Consider the following 26,830-nt stretch of genomic DNA (forward strand, 5'->3'; position numbering starts at 1 on the left):
ACAGGAATGGTATAATAAATTATGGGGTTTATCTATTTTATTTTTACTTTCATCATATTTTGCTTTGGTTTTGATACCCACAAATTCGAAGCTATCTCTTTACAACCCTTCCTTTTCATAACCTATCATACTTTCATAAATCAGAGTCCATTTTCTGTTGGCTGTTTTTGAACCCAGTCAACGACGGGTACTTTTGCTAGTATATATATCATCCTTGACGTTATTCTCGCGTTGCCTACGCACGATTCAAACATTTCAAAATACAACCGCTAAATACAACGCATGAATCTTTACAAACAGACTTCTTTCTCCAACTTTACAACATGACAAGTGTGACATTCGCTGCTGGGTATGTATATACTTGATACATACGAACTCGGGAAGGACCGATCAGCGAATGCGCTAAGCTATGCTTCTCCCTTCTAGAATCCAAAGTGCGCTGAGGTTAGATGGGATAATGTTCCATTGTGATATTTTATATACATCAAATAACAAAGAGAAGAAAGAAGAAAAACAAATGGCGGATTATGTTTAATTCCAAAAATCACGGGTGCATCACACGCGATTCTTCTTTTATTACTAAATATAGAAATATATGGAGAGGGAGATTCTCTTGGTTGTTTTGTTTTTTGTTTTTTTTTATAATAAAAAAATGAAATGTCACATTACTCATTTATATATATATATATGCCAATTCAATATATTGATGTTGAAATAATAACCAATCATTCGCACATTAAATCGGAATTTGATTCCTTTTCTCTTTTTTTATATTTAAAATGAAATGTCACATTACTCATATATATATATATATATATATATATGCCAATTCAATATACTGATGCTGAAATAATAATCAATCATTTTTTTTTTTTTTTTTTGTGTTCATAGTGCATCCGCACTTCATGACATAGAAAAGAGGACATATCTGCGAAACGTTCTAGATCTCTTCCGAGAATCATATTGGTTGCTTTCTCTCTTTTTTTTTTTTTACGTAATTAAAACCCCCTCTTTTCTTTTTCATATTTGTCGTATCGCCTTCCGCGTTAAAAGAAAAATGCCTGTATTTACCTTAGGTTTTCCATGTTCATATTCCTCTTTCTTTTTTTATTTATTTTTTTTCATCTTGATGGGGTTAAATTGTTAATTCCTCTTTTTTTTAAATTTCCACGTGGTGCACTGTGTCTATCCCATTTTTCAATCTTCGCGGCAACTGACTCTTTTTTGCTTTTCTTTTTTTTTTTCTTTTGCCGCCTTAGTTATCTCCCTTGGTCCTCGCTCTTGCTGATATTCTTTCTCTACGTTCTCTCTCTCTCTCTCTCTCTCTTTCTCTTGTCAACGTGTCGTTTCGACGGGTTTGTTTGCTTTTTTTCATAGGGGCCCGTCACACCATCCTCGATAAAAGAAAAAAAAAATTATCAGAAAAAAATTTTTTTTTTTTAATCCAGTCCCTGGATTGCGTCTAATTTAATTAATCTCAGCATCTCTTTTTTTTTTTTTTTTTTTTTTTTTTCTATTTTATATCACCTGACAACGCGAAAGCGTGTCTGCTACTTTGTTCTCTGTTCCTTTGATATGTTTTATTTTCAAAGGATATTCAAGTAAAGTTAAAAACCAATTTTGCAGTCGTCTATTTTTGTTTCGCATTTTGCTAAAAAATGTGATTGGGTCATGGTCGACATATAGTTCAATTGGATCCTTCCCAGATGTGAGGTATATCTCAAAGTTATCGATTTTAAGAATAACCGCCAATGCTTCCTTCTCGATAGCGGAATAGTTTTTTTTTTATGTTTATTTAGCTTTTTTGAGAAGTAGCTAATCGGTCTCCAATTTTCTTTATCAATATCACTAGCGTCAGTATGCAGTATGCAGAGTGAAAGGTTTATCAAAATTTGGGGCTAATAGTACGGGCTCCTCACTAAGCATTTTCTTTATTTGCTCAAAAGCCTCATGGCATTCTGCCGTATATTTGAATCTGTTGTTTTTCTTCAGGAGAACCGTTAGAGGCGTGGCAGTACTTGAAAAGTTCCGACAGAATTTACGGTAATAACCGGTCATACCTAGAAATCGTCGGGTTTCTTTTGCGGTTTTAGGTCTGGGATATTCCTTGATATTCAGTATTTTTATTTCACTCGGACTGATATTTCCGTATCCGACCTTGTGTCCTAAATACTTGACTTCAGCCTTTCCGAAATCACTCTTCTCTAGATTGATCGTCAATCTCGCGTCATTCAGCCTCTTGAATACTCGTTTGATGATGTCTAGGTGTTTCTCCCAATCATCACTGTATATCACGATGTCATCGATATAGACGCTTATGTTTGGAATTTCTGACAGGCATCGATTCATTAATCGAGTAAAGGTGGCTTGGGAATTCCTCATCCCAAACGGCATTACATTATAGTGATATTTGCCTCCTGGCACTACAAATGCAGATTTCAATTTTGCTTCTGCTGTTAAAGGAACTGACCAGTACCCTTTAAGTAAGTCGCACTTGGTTATATATTTAGCGTTGCCGATTTGATCAATGCAGTCGTCCATCCGAGGGATGGGGTATGAATCTGTTTTCGTAACCTCATTCAGCCTCCTATAGTCTGTACAGAATCTGACTGATCCATCCGGCTTATCCACTAGGACGCATGGGGATGCCCATTCGCTCTGACTTGGTTCGATGATGTGGTTCTCTAACATGTACTCAATCTCTTTCTGGATGGTTTTCTGCTTCGTCGGATTGACTCGGTAAGGATGTAGTCTTATCGGTTTCTCGCAAGTTAGTTCCACATTGTGTTCAATGATATTTGTTTGCCTCGGAACATTCGAAAATAATCCAGGTACTTCCTACATAGCTTCCTTTAACTCAGTTCTGTCCTTCTCCGCCAGGTGTTTGAGCTTGCTATTGATATTTTCCATAATTATGGAATTATTTAATTTCATTGGGATGTTCTTAATTTCAAAGCGATCATCTCCATCTTTTTCCCTTTCTTCTGTAGTAATGATCTGCCCTATGGGACGTTCAGGGTCATTCTTACATTCTGAATATTTTTTTAACCGGTTCAGGTGACATATCTGTACCTTGTTCCTCTTTCCGGATATATTCACTTTGTAATTTTGGTCGTCGACTTTCTCCAATATTATATGGGGTCCATTAAATCTTACTTCAAATGGTGATTTAACCGAGGGTGCAAGAACCATAACTCTGTCGCCTCTTTTGAATTCTCTCCCCTTAGCCTTCCGATCATATAATTCTTTCATTCTGGTTTGATTTTTCTGCATATTATTTTCTGCGATATTTCGGCATCTTTCCAGAGTATTTTGCAGCTTCGTAACATAATCCCTTATGGGTTCGGCCCATTTATCTGAATTTTCCCATTCTTCTCTAATGGTTTTTATCGGGTTTCTCATTTCTCTGCCATATACCAATTCGAAAGGGCTATACCCCAAGGATTCTTGTTTAGCGTCTCTTATGGCAAACAATACGAACGGCAACTCTTTGTCCCATTCATTTTTCCTTTCTATACAGTGTGCTCGCAGCATGCTCTTAATGGTGGCATGAAATCTTTCCAGCGCTCCTTGCGATTGAGGATGATAAGCGCTCGATGTAACGTGCTGAATTCCCAACGTTTCTGTCACTTTTTTTAATATTTTCGACGTGAAATTTGTTCCTTGATCAGACTGTATAGTCTCTGGTATCCCCATCTTTGTAAAGAAATTCAATAATTCCTCGATTATTTTTCTAGCAGAAATCTTGTGTTAGTGCACATTAATGTTAACAGATATTGATGTCCTGTCCTTGTCTTCAGCAAGGGTCCTACGCAATCTATTAGTATCCTGTCGAATGGTTTCCCGGTTATGGATATGGGTTTAAGTGGTGCTGGGGGAATTCCAGACTGTGGTTTCCCCGCCGTTTGACACGTTTTACAAGATTTACAGATTTCCTTTACACTTGTTTTTATTCCGGGCCAGTAAAAGTGCCTGGTTAATTTTTCGTAGGTCTTGTTCACACCTAGGTGCCCAGCTAGTGGAGCCTCGTGTGCTAACCTTAGCATTTCTCCCCTATAGTCACTTGGTAAAACAATTTGGCATCGCATATCCCTTCTACTTCCCGGTAACTCTTGACCGTCGTATTTCCTCTTTAATATTCCTTCTTCTATAATGTATTGCTGTTTATACCGGTCACTTGTGGGCTTGTTTACTTGCTCAAATAGTTTTTTCAAGCTGGCATCCTTTATCTGAGCCTCTTTTAATTCCTCTCGTGATTTCTTTAACATTATGAGTCCTCTGTCACCGACTTGGTAGAATGGCGTTGCCTCTCTGCTTTCCTTATGTGCCGTCGTTTCTCATTCTCTGTTCGTTTTTCCTTTTCTGTTCCGCAGATTATATGCTCCCATACTTTGTCTGGGGTCATATCCGTCTATCTCGTTTATTTCTATGTTTACATCATTCCCCAGTAATAAATCTATGTTTTTCATGGGAAGTTCATCTATGATTCCCACCTCTATTATCCTCGTAATCTTCCCTGCCTTCAGCTTAATCTTTATCACTGGTATTTTCATATCACATCCTCCTACTCCTCTGATCACCACGTGGTTGATAATTCTGTTTCGGGGCGCCATCTTTCTTAGAATCACTGATTGCGCGGCCCCCGTATCTCTTAATAATTTTATCGGTGTTTCTCTTCCATCTTTCCTTATTATCGTTCCCTTTCTCATGAAAGGTTTATATATATCGTATTTTGGCACTGATGAAATTATTCCTTGTGGCTTAGTTCCCACATTGTTCCTTAATTCGGTTCCTCGATTTGATCTGCATTGACTTGATATATGTCCTATTTTCCCACATTTATAACACGTGGGTGGGTTCATCCTCTGTAGCTGTGTTGGTCGGCCATTCCTTGAGTTATCTCCTCGCATAGTGACTTGTTTCGGTTCATTTGCCCGATTTACTATTTGCAGTTTATTTATTTCTTTCCGACGGGATATTATATATTCGTCAGCCAGTGTTGCCAGCTCACTGCCTGATTTTGCTCTTTTTTCATTTAGGTGTATCCGCATGTCATTAGGTAATCCATTTAAAATTTCTTCGATCAGAATGAGCTGTTTGATTTTTTCTGGGTCGCCATTCACCCCTTTTGAATCATACCATTTATTCATCACTCGTTCCTTTTCCTTGACAAACTCTCTGAACGACTGCGTTTCGCTTTTCTTTATTGTTCTGAATTTTTGTCGATACGCCTCTGGTATTAGTTCGTAATTGTTCAGTATGGCTTGCTTCACTGTCTGATAATCTGCCCGTTCTTCGGCCGATAACGCTGTAAAAGCTCTTTGTGCTTTTCCTGTTAACGTGCTCTGTATAAGTGTGGTCCACTTTTCCTGTGGCCATTCCATGTTGACCGCCATACTCTCAAAATGTGAAAAGTATTCGTCTACGCTTTCCTCTGTAAATTTAGGTACTAACCGTATCTGTTTCGCCAAATCGAACCTGTCTTGGTTCGTTTCTGTCGTTGCCTCAGCCAACCTGATTTCTCTTATCCGAATTTCCTGTTCCATCCTCGCTTTTTCCAACTCGACCTTTGCTTCAATTTTATATTTTTCTAACTCTAGCTGTTCCCTTGATAATTCGCTATAGTCACTGTGCCATTCATCTAGCGTTTCTGGCGCGAAGATCTGTTCCTCCACCATGTACTCCAATATTATCCCAATAATTTTGTTTTTTCTCATGGCCATTTTTAATTCCAGCCTCTCTCCTACTGCAATTAGCTCGCTTTTCTTCATTTCTTCAAGCTTTTCGAGAGACGGTTCATTTAGGAATTTCTCCACTCTTCCTGTAGCCATTTTTCTTTCTTTTTTTTTTATTTGTCCGCCAATTTTTTTCTTTCTTTATATTTTAGTTATTTTCTTTTCCACGAATTTTGTTAAACAAAAAAAATGTTTTCTCTGACAGATATATATCACCTGGCTATCGAGCCCCCTTTATGTGATTTGTTCGCACGACTGGTTGTCCAGGACAGTATTCAGGTTCTTCGTTTTTTTGAATATATATGTTATTTATATATATATATATATATATATATATATATATATAAATTTTTATCCCGGACGAGTTCCCCATGTGACATTCGCTGCTGGGTATGTATATACTTGATACATACGAACTCGGGAAGGACCGATCAGCGAATGCGCTAAGCTATAGTTCTCCCTTCTAGAATCCAAAGCGCGCTGCGGTTAGATGGGATAATGTTTCCATTGTGATATTTTATATACATCAAATAACAAAGAGAAGAAAGAAGAAAAACAAACGGCGGATTATGTTTAATTCCAAAAATCACGGGTGCATCACACGCGATTCTTCTTTTATTACTAAATATAGAAATATATGGAGAGGGAGATTCTCTTGGTTGTTTTGTTTTTTGTTTTTTTTATAATAAAAAAATGAAATGTCACATTACTCATTTATATATATATATATATATGCCAATTCAATATATTGATGTTGAAATAATAACCAATCATTCGCACATTAAATCGGAATTTGATTCCTTTTCTTTTTTTATATTTAAAATGAAATGTCACATTACTCATATATATATATATATATATATATATATATGCCAATTCAATATACTGATGCTGAAATAATAATCATTTTTTTTTTTTATTTTGTGTTCATAGTGCATCCGCGCTTCATGACATAGAAAAGAGGACATATCTGCGAAACGTTCTAGATCTCTTCCGAGAATCATATTGGTTGCTTTCTCTCTTTTTTTTTTTTACGTAATTAAAACCCCCGCTATGAAAAATTCTTTTTCATATTTGTCGTATCGCCTTCCGCGTTAAAAGAAAAATGCCTGTATTTACCTTAGGTTTTCCATGTTCATATTCCTCTTTCTTTTTTTATTTTATTTTTTTTATCTTGATGGGGTTAAATTGGTAATTCCTCTTTTTTTTTTAAATTCCCACGTGGTGCGCTGTGTCTATCCCATTTTTCAATCTTCGCGGCAACTGACTCTTTTTTGCTTTTCTTTTTTTTTTCTTTTGCCGCCTTAGTTATCTCCCATTGTCCTCGCTCCTGCTGATATTCTTTCTCTACGTTCTCTATGTTCTCTCTCTCTCTCTCTTTTTCTCTTGTCAACGTGCCGTTTCGACGGGTTTGTTTGCTTTTTTTCGTAGAGGCCCGTCACACAAGGAAGAAAAAAAAGGGGGGGGAACAAAACAACACACTGAAGATGGAGTATACCTCTGAAATATATTTGTTATAAATTTCAAATAAATAAAATATTTGTTTATTTTCGTAATATTACATTATCATTTGGCTTTCAAGCGCACTTGATGCATATTTTATTCAAATTAAAACAACGTTTCTATATGAACTCTCATCCTTGATATAACATCCAACAAAGTCTGGTGGTATCGTGAGATACTGGTGGGGTGCTCTGGGCTAGTGGTAATGATGCTTCGGCCCCGAAACCCAGAGTCATCATCTGATGAAGGCTTTGTTGGAAACAATGCTGCTGTAAAAGCAATAGTTATTGTATAAACATATATATATATATATATATATATATATACAGCAAAACGGTACTGTATGTTGATGACTATATTTTAAGCCACCGTCTTTGAATAGAGCACTGTCATAAATGTATCTCACCTGCTGCTCAAAAATAAACAAGCAGCTCAATCACTTTAAAAGCGGTGAGCGAGTGTCTATTTAAATGGGCATTTAATGAGGTCGTTTGCGAGTACCGATCCCATGGGTTGGAGGTAAGAATTCCAGACTATCAAAATGATGGTTGTAGGTTCAATCCCTGGCTAGGGAAAAGTGCTGGTCTAGCTACACTGATGAGCTGTGAAATGGTACTGTATGTGGATGACTATATATATATATATATATATATATATATATATAGATGCCTTCCATACGTTTCCAGATTTTTTTTTTTTTTTTTGTCCAGGCATTTAAAATTGTCGTAGACTCTTGAAAATTAAGTATGTTATTGCTATACATCTTATTAGATGACTGACCAATTTTTATGATTTCAGGTTCAAATGAACAGCTACAGCAGGAATTGGAATACACCGTACTAAAGCCTGATTGTCACAGCTGTTGAATTTCAAAATTGCAGTCTGGTCGTAATATGCAATAAAATTTTGTTTTTAAACTTTGAAAAAATGCCACAGAAACGTATGGAATGCTTCAGACTGCTTTTGGGCCATCTTGCATGAATCGAGCATCAGTTTTTAAGTGGCATAAGGGAGTTTATGAGGGATGATGAGAGGTATGGGAGGAATAAGGAAGTCAGAACACCAGAGTCGATTGGCCAAATTAAGAATTTCATGGATAAGGACCGTTGTGTGTCTGTAGAGACAATAAGTGCACAGTTTGATGTCAGTGTGGGAACTGTACACACAATTATTTGCGAGGAACTGAAGATGTGGAAGATTTGTGTAAAGTTTATCGCAAGGATGCTCAGAGAAGATTAGACCATCTGACCAAGATGGACATCAAGACAGTTCTTCGCCCTCCCTACAGTTTAGGCCTTGCTTCCTGTGACTTTTGATTATTCCCTAAGCTCAAGGAAAACCTTAGAGGCTGTCATTATGAGACAATTGAGGAGATGGAAGAGGCTGTGACGAGGGTGCTTGACACATTCACACAAGAGGATTTCCATAGGGTCTTCCAGAAGTTGTTGGAATGATACAACAAGTGCATTACAGCCGAAGGAGATTACTTCGAAGGAGATTACTTCGAAGGAGACTGGAGTTTCATGTGTGTACTACCAATGAAAATGCCAATACGAAAAAAGTCTTATTGAAGACACCTCATATTTCCATATCCCTTATTTGCTTTTTATATTTCCATTCCAACTTTCTTCACTTTCTCCTCTATTTTCCTTATCTTTTTTCTTTTATATACCAGCAGGGTCACTCGGCGTTGCTTGGGATTGAATGATGATCAGCGAATGTTTCACACTCATATTTTTATTGTCATCGAAATCGATGAAGCCCCCCTTTTTTCTAACAAATCTATCAATTGCCTGCTCTAGGTGGGGACCCACCGCTGTACACCGAGAAGAGGAGCGTCACATGCCTCCCCGCAGTTACTTAGTCCGCAATACATTGTAGTCTACAGAGAACCTACTGTTGATTTTATAAAAAAAATTTTTTATATATAACTAGCCTGGGTGCCCGGCGTTGTAGGTGTGTGTTGAGCAAAAAAAAAAAAAAAAAAAGGTAGCAGGCAGGTTCGAACTCGTGGCGCAAAGGCAGAAAAGAAAGTGAAAGCAAATCTGACGTCTTACTGCTACTCCATGACGTGACCGGAAGTGTAAAGCGTTCAAATTTAACGTAGTCAATAAAAAACAAAAGATGAGTTGCAAAAATGTTGCTTTCTAACCTCTCACGAAAGCAAATTAGGCACAATATCGTTTTTAATGTGGGGGGAAAACCAGCTTCCCCCCCAAAAAAGGGGGCACTCTAGCAATATCATTGACCGGGACCTGTGGCACAGTTGATAGAGACGTTGAATCTCTACAGTTCCAGGTGAGAATTGTTTGAAGATAGCGGTTTCAATCCTACCCAAAGGCGGCCAGAGGCTTACTTGGCCAAAAACCCTTATCCCTGAGTGGCTTCCGGGCCTTGATAAGTGGTGATCACTGTAAAAAAAAAAAAAAAAATGTGGTGAGACAACAACAACTATGGAAAGCAGTGAATGCAGTCAGGAGATTCAGAGTTCGTATCCCGTCCTGACGAATGCCAGAGGAATAGTTGGCCGAAACGTTGTGAAACAACATCTACGAAAGATGAGGATAAGAGTCTGCAATAAATAAATTAATTAATAATACTCATCTCAATAATGAATTCCAATTAAAATATTATATGCAGGTGATTGTATGGCACTTGGTGACCTATGCATTTTAATATATGCAGGTATAAAGATGGACTCCTGCAGTCTAAAGTGAAAGAAGCCCAGTACGAAGAACTTGTGAATGAAGCCGTGACTGGAATACTGACCACAGCAAATCAGGAAGGAATCGAAAGACTGGACACGTGGGAGGTCGATGAGTTACTGAACTGGACAGTGGGCCTCAATTTTGATGAGTAAGTATCAACAGATTTTTTAAATTTTTTTTGTTGCTTATTAAGAATTACACATGATTAAGAAAAAAAATGCATCTTTATGATATGCCATATGATACCATAGTCCAAAAATCATGTAATTTTTTTTTTTATTTAGAAAATCATGTTTTACGATTTTTTAGTGATTTATTGAGTAAATTGTATTCATTATAAGAGTGATTTTGATCTCGATAGTTCGAATTGAGTTGTCTCCTTTTATTTATAAAAAATAGCTGACACAAATTATTAATCTCTAAAAATCGTAAAATTTGATTTTCTTGATTAAAAAAAAATACTTGATTAATTTACGTGACTTTTAGAATAAGAAATCTTCATTCCATAACAGTTACAGTATACATACACTATAACGATTTTTCTGTATCGTTTTTTTTATTAAGTGAAATTATATAAATAAAACAGATGTATGTGTGTGTATGTGTGAAAATATTTAACCGATAAACTATTAAACTACTGGTCACATAAAACTGAAATTAACAGGAAATAATAATCATACACCAAGGATGGTTTATAATCTTTGTTTGGATGGATGAATAATGCATTTTTTTTTTTTTTTTTAATTCAACTTTCACCCCAAACAAGGTACAGTGCAACTTGGAAGTAGCGGGCTACTATCGGGGACACCTATAGTAATGGCCAACGACTCTTTATCTGAGAGTACATCTTTCAAACTCCTTGGCCTAACGTTCACAGGAAACATGAGTTGGAACAATTACATTGAAGGCATTGCCAGGGCCGCTGCAAGAAAGGTGGGCTCTCTCTACCGTGCTAGAAAACTACTAACACCCGAAAGTATACTGTACCTCTATAAGGCCACCATTCGCCCATGTATGGAGTATTGCTGTCACATCTGAGCTGGTGCATCTGCTACTAGTCTCTTGCTCCTTGACAAGGTTCAAAAGAGAGTCACAAACCTGATAGGCCCTGAACTGGCATCTAAGCTTCAGCCTCTGTCCCATCGACGAAATGTTGCATCCCTCTGCCTTTTCTACAAGTATTTTAGTGGTGAATGCTCTGACGAACTGCAATCACTTGTGCCCCCACGACGTGAGCACCCTCGACAAACCCGACAGGCTGCTAAATCCCACCCCCACACTGTAGAGATCCCTAGATGTAAAAGATCTTTTTACTCCAATAGTTTCTTCCCCAGAACCGCTAGACTCTGGAATTCCATTCCAGGTCCCTGCTTCCCCAACAGTACTGACGTGCAGAAGTTCAAGTGTAACGTGAACCGACATCTTGCTGCCCAAATCCCTACATAGTACCCCAGTAGTTGTTGCCTCTGATAGTAGTCCCCTACACCAAAGTGGCAATTTGCTTTGTTTGGGGTGAAAATGTAATAAAAAAATTTTTTTTAAAAAGTTGCAGGAGTATTATGAAGGGAGTTGAGTAGCAAGATGTCTGTTCACATTGCACTTGAACTTCTGCATGTCAGTACAGTTGGGAAAGCAGAATCCCGAAAGGGAGTTTCAGAGTCTAGCAGTTCTGGGGAAGAAATTCTTGTAGTAGAATGCTTTCTTATACCTAGGGATCTCTACTGTGAAAGGGTGGGATTTAGCTGCTTGTCGGGTTTGTCAGAGGTATTCCCGTCGAAGGGGTACAAGTGCTTGTAGTTCGTCAGAGCGTTCATCATTAAAATACTTGTAGAACAGACAGATGGATGCAGCATTTTGTCGATGGGACAGAGGCTGAAGTTCACAGTTTAGGACGTATCAGGTTGGCTACCCTCATTTGAACCCTGTCAAGGAGTGAGAGACAAGTAGCAGATGCACCAGCCCAAATGTGACAACAATACTCCATACATGGGCGAATGGTGGCCTTATAGAGGTACAGGATACTTTCAGGTGTAAGTAGCTTTCAAGTACGGTAGAGAGAGCCGACCTTCTTTGCAGCAGCCTTGGCAATGCTCTCAATGTAGCTATTCGTTCATATTCCCTGTAAACATTAGGCCAAGGAGTTTAAAGGAAGTACTTTTAGGTAATGTGTTCTTGGCCATTGCTATTGGTGGTAGTGAAGGTTTCTTATAGTTATTGAAGGAAACAAGCTTAGTCTTGGCAGCATTGAATGTGACCAACCATTTTTGTCGCCATTCCACTACAGATTGGAGGTCATCCTCTAGTGTTTCTGCCATTTCCTTAGATATGTGTTCATTTGTTTTCCCCTCGTGCCTGTTATAGAGAGTGGTGTCATCAGCAAATATACCCATCTCAAAAACAATTTTATCAGGGAGGTCATTTATGAATATCAGGAATAATAAAGGTCCTAGGATAGACCCCTGAGGTACTCCCACATTTGTATCATAGTTTAGATGTATGATGTCGAGGACAACCTGGATTTTTCTCTTACTTAAGAAGGATTTAATTACATTATGTATTCTTCCAGTGATAACATATGATCTAATTTTCCTTAGAAGACCATCGTGCCATACCCTGTCAAAAGCCTTAGATATATCAAGGACTACCGCTCTACCCTCCCTTGTTTTGTCCAGTGAACGGTATATACATTCAGAGATTACAGTTAGGATATCTGCTGTGGAACGGGCTTGCCTAAATCCATATTGATTTTCGGTCAGGAGTTTAGCAGCTGTAAGGTGATGGACTAGAGCTTGATTAATTAAGGACTCAAATATTTTGGCAAAAAGCGGGAGAAGGCTAATGGGGCAATAATTTAAGGGGTCAGTTCTTTCATCAGAATTCTTGAAAACTGGTACCACAGAAGCGGTTTTCTAGCAGTTAGGAAAGCAAGATTTGTTAAGGCATTTGTTGTAAAGTTTGGAGAGAACTGGAGCAACCTCAGCGGAGCATTTTTTTAATAGCACAGCCGAGATGAGATCGGGTCCACATGCTTTTGAGGTGTTTACCTGGCAAGGGGTGGTCGGCAAGTTGAAATATAAAATGTTCATTTCAACTTGCCGACATATTTCTATTACTTTTCATTCGTAGCTTGAAGTGGTTTAATTTTAAATCTTTCTCATCTATCTAGAAAATACCTCAAACAATAGGGAATGTGGCTGGAGTGCTAAATGTTTTGGTTTCGATTTTAGCTGATGGCATCCAAATCATTTTTTTTTTAATTTTTTAAATCAGGACTATCATTAGGTACAATATAATATTCAATAGAGAATTGGTTCTGTAGTAATAAATACAAAACATGCATGAATACAAATATATTCAGTGGATTTTACAGAACAGGGCAAAGCCGGGCACTTAGTAACTATAGATCAAAACATTGTCATGCCAGTATAATGAAGCCTATACATGTCAAGATAAATATAAATAGCTCTATTTATTATTGAGTACTCTTATATAAACCCGGGGGATATTCTCTGAATCTTATCCTACAGATACATTCTTAACTTGGACAAATATATATATATATATATATATATATATATATATATATATATATATATATATATACTCGGGTTTTTTATTCAAAAGTAATGGACTAATGAATTCAACGAGGTTGTTAGATAGTGCTCAATAAAAAGAGCTGATAATACTTGTTTATTGTTATATAAACATGCTCACATCCTGCTGCTACAAATAGCCACTTGTTTCAATCAAACAACAGATATCATCAGGCAGCGACTTTACTATTCAAAAGTTAAATGATTTAACTTTTGAATAGTCAAATGAATATTGAATAGTTAAATGAATAACTTATTCATTGAACTTTTGAATAGTCAAGTCGCTGCCTGATGATATCTGTTGTTTGATTGAAACAAGTGGCTATTTGTAGCAGCAGGATGTGAGCATGTTTATATAACAATAAACAAGTATTATATATATATATATATATATATATATATATATCGCTACCTCCATTCAGTTTCGAAAGACAAAGGATACCCTCTGTAGTGGCAGCTGCACATGTGATTGTGAGGCAAGGGTTGCGCAATACCCAACCACACCTCTCCTGAATCGGCACTGTTCGAGTTAAGTGACAAGGAGAAGTTCAGGGCGACTGGAAGCAATGCCGAGATAAGCGGAGAGCACATACAGCACCTGGAAGTCTCAAATGGTCACCCATTTAGCACTGACCAGGTTCAATGTTGCTTAACTTCGGTAATCCAACGGAACTCATATATGCCATAGGAAAGACAAACGAAGCAGCAAAACTAAAGCTGGCTTGCCAGGACACTGTATATACAAATGTAGCAAATTTGTGCATATTTTAATATTTTATTGGTTTGAAAATATAGGTTCTTTTTTACCAAATGTCATAAAATTTTAACCATAGAATAGAATTATAATCTCCAAAAAGCCTGCAAATGTTCATGTAGTATCGTACCATAAAACCAAAGATACGAGCATTTCAATATTCAATTTGACTACAAGTATATATATATATATATATAGTAATTTATGAAATATATATGGCAATTAAGCTACACTGAATATTTGGCGTTTCATCCACTCTAGGATTCGTCAGGCTTATGCGCGAATTCTGTGGTTGTTTATCGTTTTTATATGGTCCTCTTCTGTTGAGGATTTTAGTTAGCCAATCAGCTTTCTAGTATCCACCGTGCCCCTTCCTATCAGCCAATGGGCATGCATTTTATTGAACAAAGGATCTATTTTAAAACTAGTTTAGTGGTTTAAGGCAGACATTTTCTTTTCTTTTTTTTATATATATATAAATATACATATGTGTACATACATATATGCACATATATATACATATATATATATATACATACATATATGTGTGATCGTTTATGCATATTCATGTTTATTTAATTTATTTATTTGTTCATTTTCTATTGTTTTTGTTAGTTTTAAAACTATTTTGTATCGCTCTCCTAGAGTCAATTTTATTTTGTGAACACAGTTATTTGCTATTTATCTTCTACAGTTTAATAGATTTTGGGGTTCTTTAAAGTACAGGATAGCAAATTTTTCATGAAGGCATAATTTACATGGGTCGTCTAAATGCCTACACGTGGTAACTTGTCTTATTATTTTCCATTCGACTACCGGCGAATGTCCGCTTTCTTTGAGTTCTTAGTATTTATTTGCTAGTGTTGTTTTTATACGGTGTTTTTTATTGTTGAATGTACTTTTGTGGTCATAGTATCAGGTTTTGAAATCTAAGGAAGTCATGCCTACGTAATATTTCTTGTTATTCGGGTTTTCTTTCACAAATATTGTTGCCTGATAAACTACACTTTTTGTTTTTTGCCATGTAAATTATGCCTTCATGAAAAACAAAAGATCTTTCCTTGAAAACAGCCTGTGGGCTGCCCTGGAAGCTGAATGACAACAAGTCTCCCCAGATTTCCAGTACTCTCCACCTCTTTCGATAGTATTTGCAAATAAATTTGCATTATCGCAACTGCTGCTTGCCATTGATTTCTCGTTGGCAGTGGCTATTGGTCTTCACTGGAATTTGGATGGCAATAAGCGTCTCCAAGGTCCCAGTTCTCTTCGCACTTATCCGGTGGAGATCTGGTCAGTGCTCTCTCCTCAGTCTTTCCTTCCTCCTTGACTCTATTTGGCTGTTTGGTTTCACTCTTTTTTATTTTTTTGAGGGGGGGGGGGGCAGTGATGTGGTAATTGGGGGATGGTGGTGGGGTTAGAGAACTTATATATATATGGCTTCAATGCTCTTGGTGTTTCATGTTTTGCCTCTGCAGCAGTTTGTCTGGTCCGTGCTTGTTGCTCCTGTGTGTTGGTTTCCACATTCAAGGATTTTTTCTTAATATTTCAGCTGTTTTCATGATTGTTGCTCGTTGTATTTTTCCAGTCAGTCCATCAATTCCAATTTCTCCCATTCTTTTTTCAAAGTTTTTCAGGATTGTTCCTAGTGCTCCTACTATTATAGGTATTCTTTTGATTTTCTTCATCTTCCATATCCTTTTCAACTCTCTGGCTAGCTCTGTATTTGCTCTGTTTCTCCTTTTCTTTGATATTCACCCTGTGGTTGGCTGGAATAGCAAAGTCTACGATTTGACAGGATTTTTCTTTCTTATTAATTATTACGATATCCAGTCTTCTTGCCTGTATGGGTTTATCAGTTTGCATGTCTATGTCCCATAGGACTTTGTGATTTTCGTTTTCAAGTACTGTTGCCGGCTTATGTTTGTACCACTTGTCTGTGCATTCGAGATACAGTTGCTTACATAATTCCCAGTGTACTGCCCTTCTCACTTGCATTCACTTACATTTTGTCTCTTTATCGACAGAGTCTGCATTTGCTGTTTTCTTGTGTTTTGTCGATCTTTGCTTTGATATGGTTGGTTCTTATCAAGTTATCTTGTGCTGCAGTTATTAGGGATTCAGTTTCTCGGTTTATGTGTCCTTTTTGCATCCATGTCCAAGTGTTTTCGTTATTTTTATCTTTTGTCATCCTTACGACTCTTCCGTGTAGTTGTTTCTCTTCCAATTTTTTCTTTTCTTGTTTTATCGTTTGTCTCTCTGTTTGATTTTTTCTGTGTCTCTCGCTGCCGTGATTATTCTTTCAGTGTTTTGCATTATGTATTTTTCTAGTTCTTTTTTGGTGTCATTCACACAGTGTTCTATGCAGACCAGCCTCCTTCCATCGTTTTTCCTTTTCACATAGAGTCGGTCAACATCGTCCTTTGGGTATAGTGCATTGTGCATGGTCATGAGTTTCCTGGTTTTCTGGTTTTCTGCATGGTCACGAAACTTTATAAATCAAATACTTTTTTCCTTTTCTTTTTCTTGCAGTTATTTAACAGAATGGCATCAAATTGGAACCACAAGAAATTCCCAATATGGTTTTGGTAAGTTTTAGTGCCTAACACTGAAGGAGTCGATCTGTCTTGAAAATAATAAGACTCTTTATATCAAACATGTTTGATTGCGTTATATGAGGGACCAGGGAATAATGAAATTGGATGAGAACACGTGTGACTGTGATCGACATAGGATGAGGCATTCTCTTTCAGGTGGTTGACATCAACGAGACTGAACTTATAAAGGGTCACTTCCAAAATTTCATCCTCCAATTCATGAGATGAAGTTATAAAAAAACCTTTATCAATAGTCAAGATTCGTGAACCCAAAGGAAATAAGATATCTAAAATCTGCAATCTTTTTCTGAAAACTTTACTCTTCTTGCTGTGGAAGTGGGATATATCTGTGACAAACCACTTGCCCCCCCCCTACTGATAACATCGCCAACCCCAAACTTTTGGGCCAAGAATTTCTTTCTTTCATCTTCTTTTCTCGTTCTGGCTGTGTTGTTGTTGCCTCTCACACATTGGCGACTGCCAAGGGGGTGACCTGGTACATAAGTATTAAAAAAATAATATAAAACAAGTCCAAAGAAGCAAAACCCACACTACAACACTTTCTGTAAAAATTTGTTGCACTCTGAGTGCGTGTGTGACACCATTGTGGGAAACTACCTTCTAAGCGCTAACGTCCATCTCTTTGTTTTTGTCGAGGCAAACTACGACACCATCAACCCTCCACATCTATATTTACTGTTCAGGCTGTGTTAACCATCTGCTCCGAACCATATTGTGCCTTCTACTGTAAACTAGTTCCTACTCCCGCAAAACTCATGGCTACATCTACAACCACCCACACACTAATTCTAAATATATTACCTTTTATGTCCAACCTTTTGTTAGCCATACCCTAACTAACAATCTCATTCAGCTTCCTTTGTCTATCCTGGTGAGCAACTTCTTCTTCATTGTTCTGCTGATAAACTTAATTCCCCTTAACCTTATATCTACTCAAAATTTTGGGTGTCTGTAACTAGTTAACAGAGCAAAAAAAGTAATAAAGGAGAAACAAATATACAACAAATAAATGCTACCATAAACAAAAAAATTATTTTTATTTTTACTTGGATCATTCGTTTGTGTTTTTAAGTATTTTTAAATGCGTTTTATTACATCTCAAAAGTTCAATCCTGTTTATGAACTGTTGAATTTTAGAGGACAAGATGGCTGCCGATGACATGAGAGTCACACTTTTCTTTCGAATCTTCTACCGTGCTAGAAAGTTACTTATGTCTGAGAGTATTTTGTACCTCTACAAGGCCAGCATTCGCCCATGCATGGAGTATTGTGGTCACATTTGGACTGGTGCATCTGCTATTAGTTTCTCACTCCTGGACAGAGTTCAAAAAAGAGTCGCCAACCTGATAGGTCCTGAACTGACATCTAAGCTTCAGCTTCTGTCCCATCAACAAAATCATATCCCTCTGTCTGTTCTATGTCTGGTTCAAATTCTGTGTGATACTATAAGGTGGACCTGAGTCACTAAGTGCTGAGATGGTGGTGGTGGCAATAGACAAAGGAATAGGAAGTGTCTTACAATAAACAAAGAGATGGGAAATAGCAAACAATGAATCTGTAGGTATTTTTAGATCGAGCCTTTTAGATTTGACAATGACAATAGAAACCTACAGAACAGATAAAACAGGGAAGGGCAACTTCCGGTAGCCGGGGTCGGGGACTTCAGATACAAATGCAGAAAAGACAGTTGACATCGAACTGCCTCTTGCAGTAGATGGGAGCTGGTAGCAGCAATGGTTGGACAGTTTTTAGAGTTGAGTGTGAAACAGAAATAGAGACAAATTGCAACTGACAGACGAACGTAACATCGATAGAACGGAGAGAAGACACACACTCACAAGTCCAAGCGTCAAATATATGTGTTTTTTTTTTGTTTGCTTTACTCTATTCTTTTACTTTGTGGACAAATTTGTGTTCCCATTGACAGCCACCAGCAAGAAAATTACGATCAGGCCATAAGAAGAATAGTTGAACAAAAAATCCACGACACATGAGTTTGGGGGTCGGTGATCTGTCAGGGGTCACACACATGTGTCACATCTGCACAAGTACTTAAATTTTGTTCATAACACAACCACATCCTTCCAATGTTGATCATATTTGCCGGTGGAAATTCTGGGTTGTTTTATCTCACCCATTGGTTCAATTGGATTAACCACTAAGGAGGCTGTCCTATCAGCAGGAGGCTGTCCTATCAGCAGGTGCAAAGTACTGGGGCTGCTGTATTGCCATTTGGTGAATGGAATCTGGACCATGCAGTAGCTTCTGGTGGGGCCTCTCGATGCCATACTAGTGGGTAATTGTTACGGCTTTACCTTATCATGTGGTACAAAAAAAAAAAAAAAATTCTTCGTTTCTTTTTCTCTCTTAGTTTCCCCTCTCTGTCCTGCTCTAAGTAAATCTGTCGACCTAGTCCACAAATTCCAAAATTTCATCATGACAAGTTTCAAGAAAAAATACACGATTAAACCCGGTTCTCCAACTTCCAACGTAGACCCCTACTACCATGTCTCCTTCTCCAACATCAGGGGTCTACGTTCTAACCTTCCAGAGGTTGAAACCCAATTACAGGAGACTAAACCAGACCTTTTATTTTTAAGTGAAACTGGCATTGGACAGGCTATTTCCCTTGATGAGTTTGCAATTACAGGATACTCTAACTTAACTTCTAAATCTGACCCCCAAGATCGCCATGGGCATGGAATATGTGCCTATATTAAAGATAGCTTTCCATGTGGGAGGGACATCTCCAGGGAAGATCCTAACTTACCTTATATGTGCTTCCGGGTTGCTTTAGCTCACACTACTGCATTTATATTTACTCTCTATCGCCCCCACAACAGCGGAGTTACTATCTTTCAAAGCATATCTGAGAAAATTGACCAAGTCCTTTCTACTTATCCTTCAGCTAACATTCACGTATGTGGAGACTTCAATGTTCACAACGTCGAATGGTTGACCCACTCAAACAAGACCGATGATGAGGGGAGGTTCTGTCATGATTTCTCCATTGCCTATGACCTCACTCAGATTGTTCAGGAACCTACCCGTGTGCCCGATAATGACGGCCAGTATGCGAGCCTACTAGACCTTTTTCTCACAACTTGCCCTGAACTATGTTCAGTTTCTGTTCTGTCGCCTCTTGGATCTTCCGACCACTCTGTTGTATCAATTAAGATAAAAATGAAATGTAATAAGTCCCCAGACGTACCTCTTCATCGTACAGTATATCGATACACTAAGGCTGACTGGGATAGCTTCCGTACATTTATATCTGATCTACCTCTGCATTCCATGTTTAAAAAGGATGTGTCCTCTATAGTATTAGACCTAACTGAATGGTTAATTGTAGGTATTGACCATTTCATACCCTCTAAAAAGTTTCAGCAAAAACCTAACAGCCAGCCATGGTTCTCTCCAGAATGTGCTGCTGCCATTGCGCACAGAAATCACTTTTTCCACTGCTTCAAACGTAATAGATGTATGGAAACTAAAGCCGTTTTCAGGACTGCCAGCAACCATTGTAAGAAAGTAATAAGGAACGCAAGAAAGTTGTATGCTCAATCTGTTAAGTCCAAAGTAGCTGAGCAGCGGCTTGGTTCCCACCAGTTTTGGCAAATAGCAAACAGAATCCTGAACAGAAGCGTGTGCTCCATCCCAACTATTATCAATGGATCTGAGGTAATCTCGTCAGCATCAGACAAAGCCAAACTCTTTGTCAAGAACTTTGCAGCTAATTCTACCCTTTGCGACCAAGACCGCCAACCCCCAATATTTCCTCTTGTATCAGAAAACACGCTATGTGATATACGTATATCTGTACGTGATGTTGCCAAACTAATCAAAAACCTTGATTCCAGTAAAGCAACTGGCCCTGATGGTATTCCAATCATAGTACTCAAAAAACTTCAACCTGAACTAGCGCCCATACTTACAAAACTGTTTAAACGTTGTCTTAAGGAGAATAGTTTCCCATCTCCCTGGAAAATCTCATCAGTATGCCCTGTATTTAAGAATTCAGGTGATCGCTCATCCCCCTCTCAGTACAGGCCAATAAGTCTCCTGTGCGTCATGAGTAAGTTGCTAGAATCTGTATTAAATACAGAAGTAATCAAACATCTCAACAAAAATAACCTTCTTAGTGACACTCAATATGGTTTCCGTTCTGCTAGATCTACAGCAGATGTCCTTACAGTTATATCGCATAGGATTAGCAAATCTCTCGACGGTGGCAATCTTTCTAGGGCAATTGCTCTTGACATATCTAAAGCCTTTGATAGGGTATGGCATAAAGGTTTACTTCATAAGATCGCTAGCTATGGTATAGCTGGAAAAGTCTTCTCAATTATTAAATCATTTCTTTCTGATAGATTCATAAGAGTAGTAGTTGAGGGGCAAAAATCAGAAGCTCACAATATTAATGCCGGTGTCCCTCAGGGATCCATCCTGGGCCCAACTCTTTTCCTGATCTACATTAATGATCTTCCAAATCATATCCTTACATCATTTGTAGACATTTATGCTGACGACACTACCATTTATGGTACCACATCTAAGACAGTAAACGAGCAAGTTCTCTCCAATTCTCTCTCCTCTGATCTTGAGCACGTAGTACAATGGGGAAAGGAGTGGCTGGTTACTTTTAATGCATCTAAAACCAAGCTTCTCTCTTTACATCATCAACATTCTAATCCACATTTGTCATCAATTGAAATGAATGGCTCTCGTCTTCAGGAGGCCTCAAGTTTTGACAAGCTTCTGGGCTTGACCATTACTCCTGATCTTAAATGGAACACGTATATCAAATCTGTTGCCAAGGCCGCTGGAAAAATGGTGGGATCTTTCTATCGATCCAGTAGATATCTCACTGCTGATGCTATTCTCTATCTATATAAGAGCCAGGTACGTCCAAGGATGGAATACTGTTGCCACATCTGGGCAGGAGCTGCTAGAAAGAACTTGTCCTGCCTTGATAGAGTTCAAAATAGACTTCGTAGCCTCGTAGGAGATGTCCTTTTCTCCTCCTTGCAACCTCTATCTCACAGAAGAGATGTTGCGAGTTTGTCTCTGATGTATCGTTATTTTCATGGAAAGTGTTCAACTGAGCTTCAATCTATGGTCCCCCCTCGCCAAACTTTCACAAGAAACACTCGTCTAGCTGTAAACACTATCAATAATTTCCCCCACTCTTTATCTGTGCCTAAACCTAAACGTAGATTCCATGAACAAAGCTTCTTTCTTAGAACTGCACGCCTGTGGAATTGTCTTCCGTTTTCCTGCTTTCCGGCTGACTACAATATGGTTTTGTTCAAGTCTAAAGTAAATAAGTTCTTGATGAGCCGTTCCATATAAGTTATTAAATTTACCAAATTTTCATTACTAATGATTACTATATTGACCAACTTCTACTGTACACTCTTTAACCCTTATCCTTGAGTGGCCTCTGGGCCTTGATAATGTGGTGATGCCTTTGTAAAAAAAAAAAAAAAAAAAAAAAATTGCTTGGATATCCTCGGCACTGGTTTGCGTAGATATGAAAATAAAAGAAATGCAGGAGCAGAAACGATCAAGCGTATTTTTTTTTTATGAATAATTTATATCATTATAATGTTATATTAGAATAATTTATACCATTATAATGTTATATTAGAAAACAGGCCCCTACCCCCACCAGATGTAAAGATTCATTCATTTAATTGGTAAAAAAATAAAAGCACAAGCAATTGCCATTTATAAGGGGAAATGTAAGTGAAAATTTAGGGGGCTATGTACAAAAAGAAACTATACAGGGGGAAAACAGTGGAGATCCGACAAGCATCTGTCCAAGGCCGCCATGAAGCTCTGTAGTGTAGGCTGGTTTATGACATCATCGGGTAGCTGGTTCCACGGAGATGCCACTCGAACCAAGAATGCTGCTTGACATCAAAGCCTCTGTCACCGTGCCCATGGTACCTGCAATCCTGAGGTGAAGAGCAAGTTCTAGTCCAAGGCGCACCGTCCATGAAAGATGTAGGCAAGCATGAAGTCGCCTCGAAGCCTCCTGCGCTCTAGGGAAAAAGGATTTAGAGCTCTTAAACGTTGCCCATAGGATAGACATCTGAGGCCAGCTGATATTCTCGTCGCCAGGTGCTGAAGAATCTGTGATGAGCCAAAAGCAAACCAAGGGCAACGAAAAAGATGAAAACAGAAAGAACTCTTAGGGACGTAGCTTGGCAGGAGTACTTTAACCACAAATCGGATTCTGCCTACATGCAATATAAAAGGAAGCAAAACCATGCCATCTAAGATATTAAAGCATATTTTAGCATCAGGTCCAAAAAGAGCTAAGGATGATGGGACTTGAGAAGCGGGCGACAGAAAGTCAAAAATCGAATAAACAATGATTGTAATGTTACACACGTTTACACATGTGTTAACATGTCGACCCCATCACAAGGAACAGAAGATGAATGATAACTCGAATCATTGATTTTATCAATGGAACAGCAGACATTCGTTTCCACCTCTTTAACGTGACCCTTCTCTCTGACCTAGGTTCTATCAAATGTCCTCATCAATCTGCATACATGTTTTTTTTTTATAATCGTTTTCCTTTTTCCTTTCCATGACATTATCTCACACACGGCTTGGTCATTTGCATACAGCTGCCATATGCAGGTTCATGTTCTGTTACATGATAACCAAGTTTCTGGAGTGAGAAAACTGTTGGTTAAGGATGCACTGTACCTTCAGCCTCTCTCTCGTCCCCTGTCCACCGAACATCTTGATCTAGTATTGACAGTCTCCACTGGAGACAACTACTAACTGGGGACGGGTTAGGGTTAGACTTGAGGAACGTCAGTCAGTCAGTCAGGACTGTAACTTCAGCCTCTCTCTCGTCCCCTGTCCACCGAACATCTTGATCTAGTATTGACAGTCTCCACTGGAGACAACTACTATTAACTGGGGGAGGCACAAGAAACATACTGATTGATCGACACAGACCCCAAGAAGAATCTTCTATTCTTTCTATCACAGTCCTACCTTCAACTTCCTGCTGCAAATAAATACCCTATTCTACGTTGTTACTGTTAAAAAGAAGTTGTTGTTCATTTCGTGCTATGTTCTTAATTAAATATATTTTATTAGGGGTAAAACATTTAACCTCCTGAACGACCACGGTGACGACAGCAGAAACAATGATGAGTTTGTGATTTATGAGTTTGAATTTGCGTTTGATTTCTAAGCTTGTCACTGATTGGTGCAGGCATTCAACTTCCTTTCTAGTTCGCCCAATCAGATGCCACTTCTCAGGCAAGCTAAACACGTGATGCGATGGAAGTTGATAAAAAGGGTTAACACAGGCTACTTCCTGTTTTCCAACTAGGAGATCAAAGCGAGCTGACCCCTTTCACGGCACTTCTTCCAACCCCAGTTGTCACTCTTACAGTGCAAAGAAAACACCCTTGGCCATTCAGTAAGAAGCAGAGTGGACTCAATATGGCTATTATAGCCACACACACTTGCATTTATTATAACACATATAGCTACTTATATATAAAAGGTACTTTGTGTGTGTGTGTGTGTGTTTTCATTCCCTATAGACTCTGAAACGACTGCACCGATTTTTTTTATAATTTCACACAAATTTACTTTATGTGTTTGGGAGTGTTTTTAGATAGTTGTTGTATCAGAATGCCTCCAATAAGTATCAATAATCGGAAAAAATCCAATTAAAAAAGGAACGGTCTGATTTTGCCCAAAGTTAACACCCTTATACAGCCTAACATCACAAGTGCATTTGAGAAGCTTTATCACTATGACACTATTGGTGTCATGAATGCATGCAGCGAGGTGCATATTGCAGTGAGGTGGGTGGGTGGGGGGGGTTGACCGGACGGAATAGAGGAAGAGAGGGCAGAAAAGTTGATGTCTGATTGAGACAAAACAGAAATGTCTATGGAATTTTGTCAGAAAGAGAAAAAACAAATAATAATTGTTTTTATCTCATTGTCGTTATATATTTGTTAACATGAAAGGTTGTTTTTAAAATGATTAAGGCTGCCAACTTAGAATGGGGGTCAAGGGTAGGGGTCGCCGCCAGGCATTGTTCGACCTGGAATGACTAATCACTCCTAATTTGATAATAAGTAAAAACCTCAGTGCAGGTGGGGGGGGGGGTAGAGATAAGCTCTAAGAGGAAGAAAGAAAGGGTGTTTGTAACCACTCTCTGAAGGAGAGGTGGGGAAAAGGGGTTGGATTTAGAAAAAGGAATTCTAAAAAGAGAAGAGTCATAGCCAGCAAACTGAATGGCTGGGCTGATCAAGCGCTCCCGCTTTGGGAGCCCTTAGGGCCTGATGTTATGATGTTAACTAGCCTGTGTTAATGGGAAATCTGTGACTTCACTATTCTGGTCTTACATCGTTTCACTGCTATAGTCAGTCACCTCAATTTAGACAGTAGCTGTTATGAAGTAATGAAATTAATAGCTTGTTATTTTATAAACTGGAGTTCTGTTTGTTTGTGGTGAGGACTCTTCATTTTGCAGTAAGCCGCAAGGACTAGCGGAGTGATTGATGTACCCGGAGACTACTTACACAGGGTAGGAGACGATTTGATCGAGAGGCAAAGCGCCCCACCATGAAAACACAGTGGGTGAAGACGATCAACAGGCCAACTTCTGATGGGACAATGTACGATCGAAAGAACACCTGTCATATCGGGTGGAATCCGACGAGGTTAAGGACACCCGGTGTGGAGTGGTGCGGCATCGGTCTCGTTATATCACCACACAAGCAGAAAGGCCTCGGCATATAAAATCGACAGTAGATTCTTTGATAAGACAGAGGCAGAGGCATGTTTGAAATGAATGTTTTTGTTTGAAGCACAATTGAACCATGATATTCGAGTTTTGCATTTTAAACTGTAATCCAAGCCATTGTATAAAAATAATTTTAGAAAATCAACATTTAGGTTCTATACAGTGCAATGTAGACTGCAATTTATTGTGGACTAAGTCACTGCAGGGAAGCATATGAAGCTTTCTCTCGGTGCATCGCGGTGGGTCCCCAACAAGAGCAAACAATTAATTGATTTGATTGAAAAATGAGCGATTTCAGCGATTTCGATGACAATAGAAGTATTGAAAGTGTTGAACATTTGTTGGTCATCATTTAATCCCGGATAACGTCGGGTATACCTGTTAGTTTATAAATGGGCACTTTTCTATTTCTTACAAACAGGACATTCGTTCTTTCTTCATAATTAGGGCTATGATAACAGCATATTCTTTTCAATGTTTGTACACTCGAGTATATATCCAACACAGTGAGACATGATCAACCGAGAACCACATCATTCTACATAAAAACATATAAGGTATCAATGGATACACACTCGAGAGTCAAAACAAGGAAAAGAATATGCTGTTGTGCTGAACACTTTTCTTTTCCGTCCTAATAGGACATTGATTTAACATCACGGAAACTTCTTTATCTTTTTTGTCTCCGTCCATTTTTATACACTCATTTTATTACTAACACTTTTCTTTTTTTTTTTTTCCATTTCTCGTTTACTTAATGAAGATTATCAATAAAGTTGTTTTTCATGGTACAGTTATTTCTAATGGTATAGTTGTTTTAATGGTATTGTACAATGAACAGGTCGAAGTGGATAGAAGAGGCAGCTAATAGAAATACTATAGTTAAACAATGATATTACTCATCCTCTCTAGACGACATGAAAAGAAACTGGAATCTTAGGAAGATCTTCATCATTCCAGTAATCATAGGAACCAGTGGACTCATGAAAAATATTTTCAAAAACAACTTGGCAAATATACCCGGTGAACCAAGTGCAAAACAGATACAAATGATTCCACTTAAAGGGAACGGTTAAAATCTTTAAAAGATCTCTTGGCTGGAATGTATGAGATATCGGGTAA

At 38.2% G+C, this 26,830-nt stretch overlaps 1 protein-coding gene across 1 annotated transcript in view; it reads left to right on the forward strand.

Annotated features, from left to right (window-relative positions):
• The window catches only part of LOC145296940 (protein MFI-like), a 66,813-nt gene that overhangs the window by 39,377 nt on the left and 606 nt on the right, over positions 1–26,830 (forward strand). Inside the window, exons 7-8 of the mRNA XM_080143144.1 lie at positions 9,924–10,094; positions 16,823–16,878. Coding sequence (XP_079999270.1) covers positions 9,924–10,094; positions 16,823–16,878 — 227 coding nt within the window. The remainder of the gene's footprint in view (positions 1–9,923; positions 10,095–16,822; positions 16,879–26,830) is intronic.

This window comes from Euprymna scolopes, chromosome 17 (assembly GCF_053919585.1).
Source record: "Euprymna scolopes isolate OS-2025 chromosome 17, ASM5391958v1, whole genome shotgun sequence".
Taxonomy (NCBI): Eukaryota; Metazoa; Mollusca; class Cephalopoda; order Sepiida; family Sepiolidae; genus Euprymna; species Euprymna scolopes.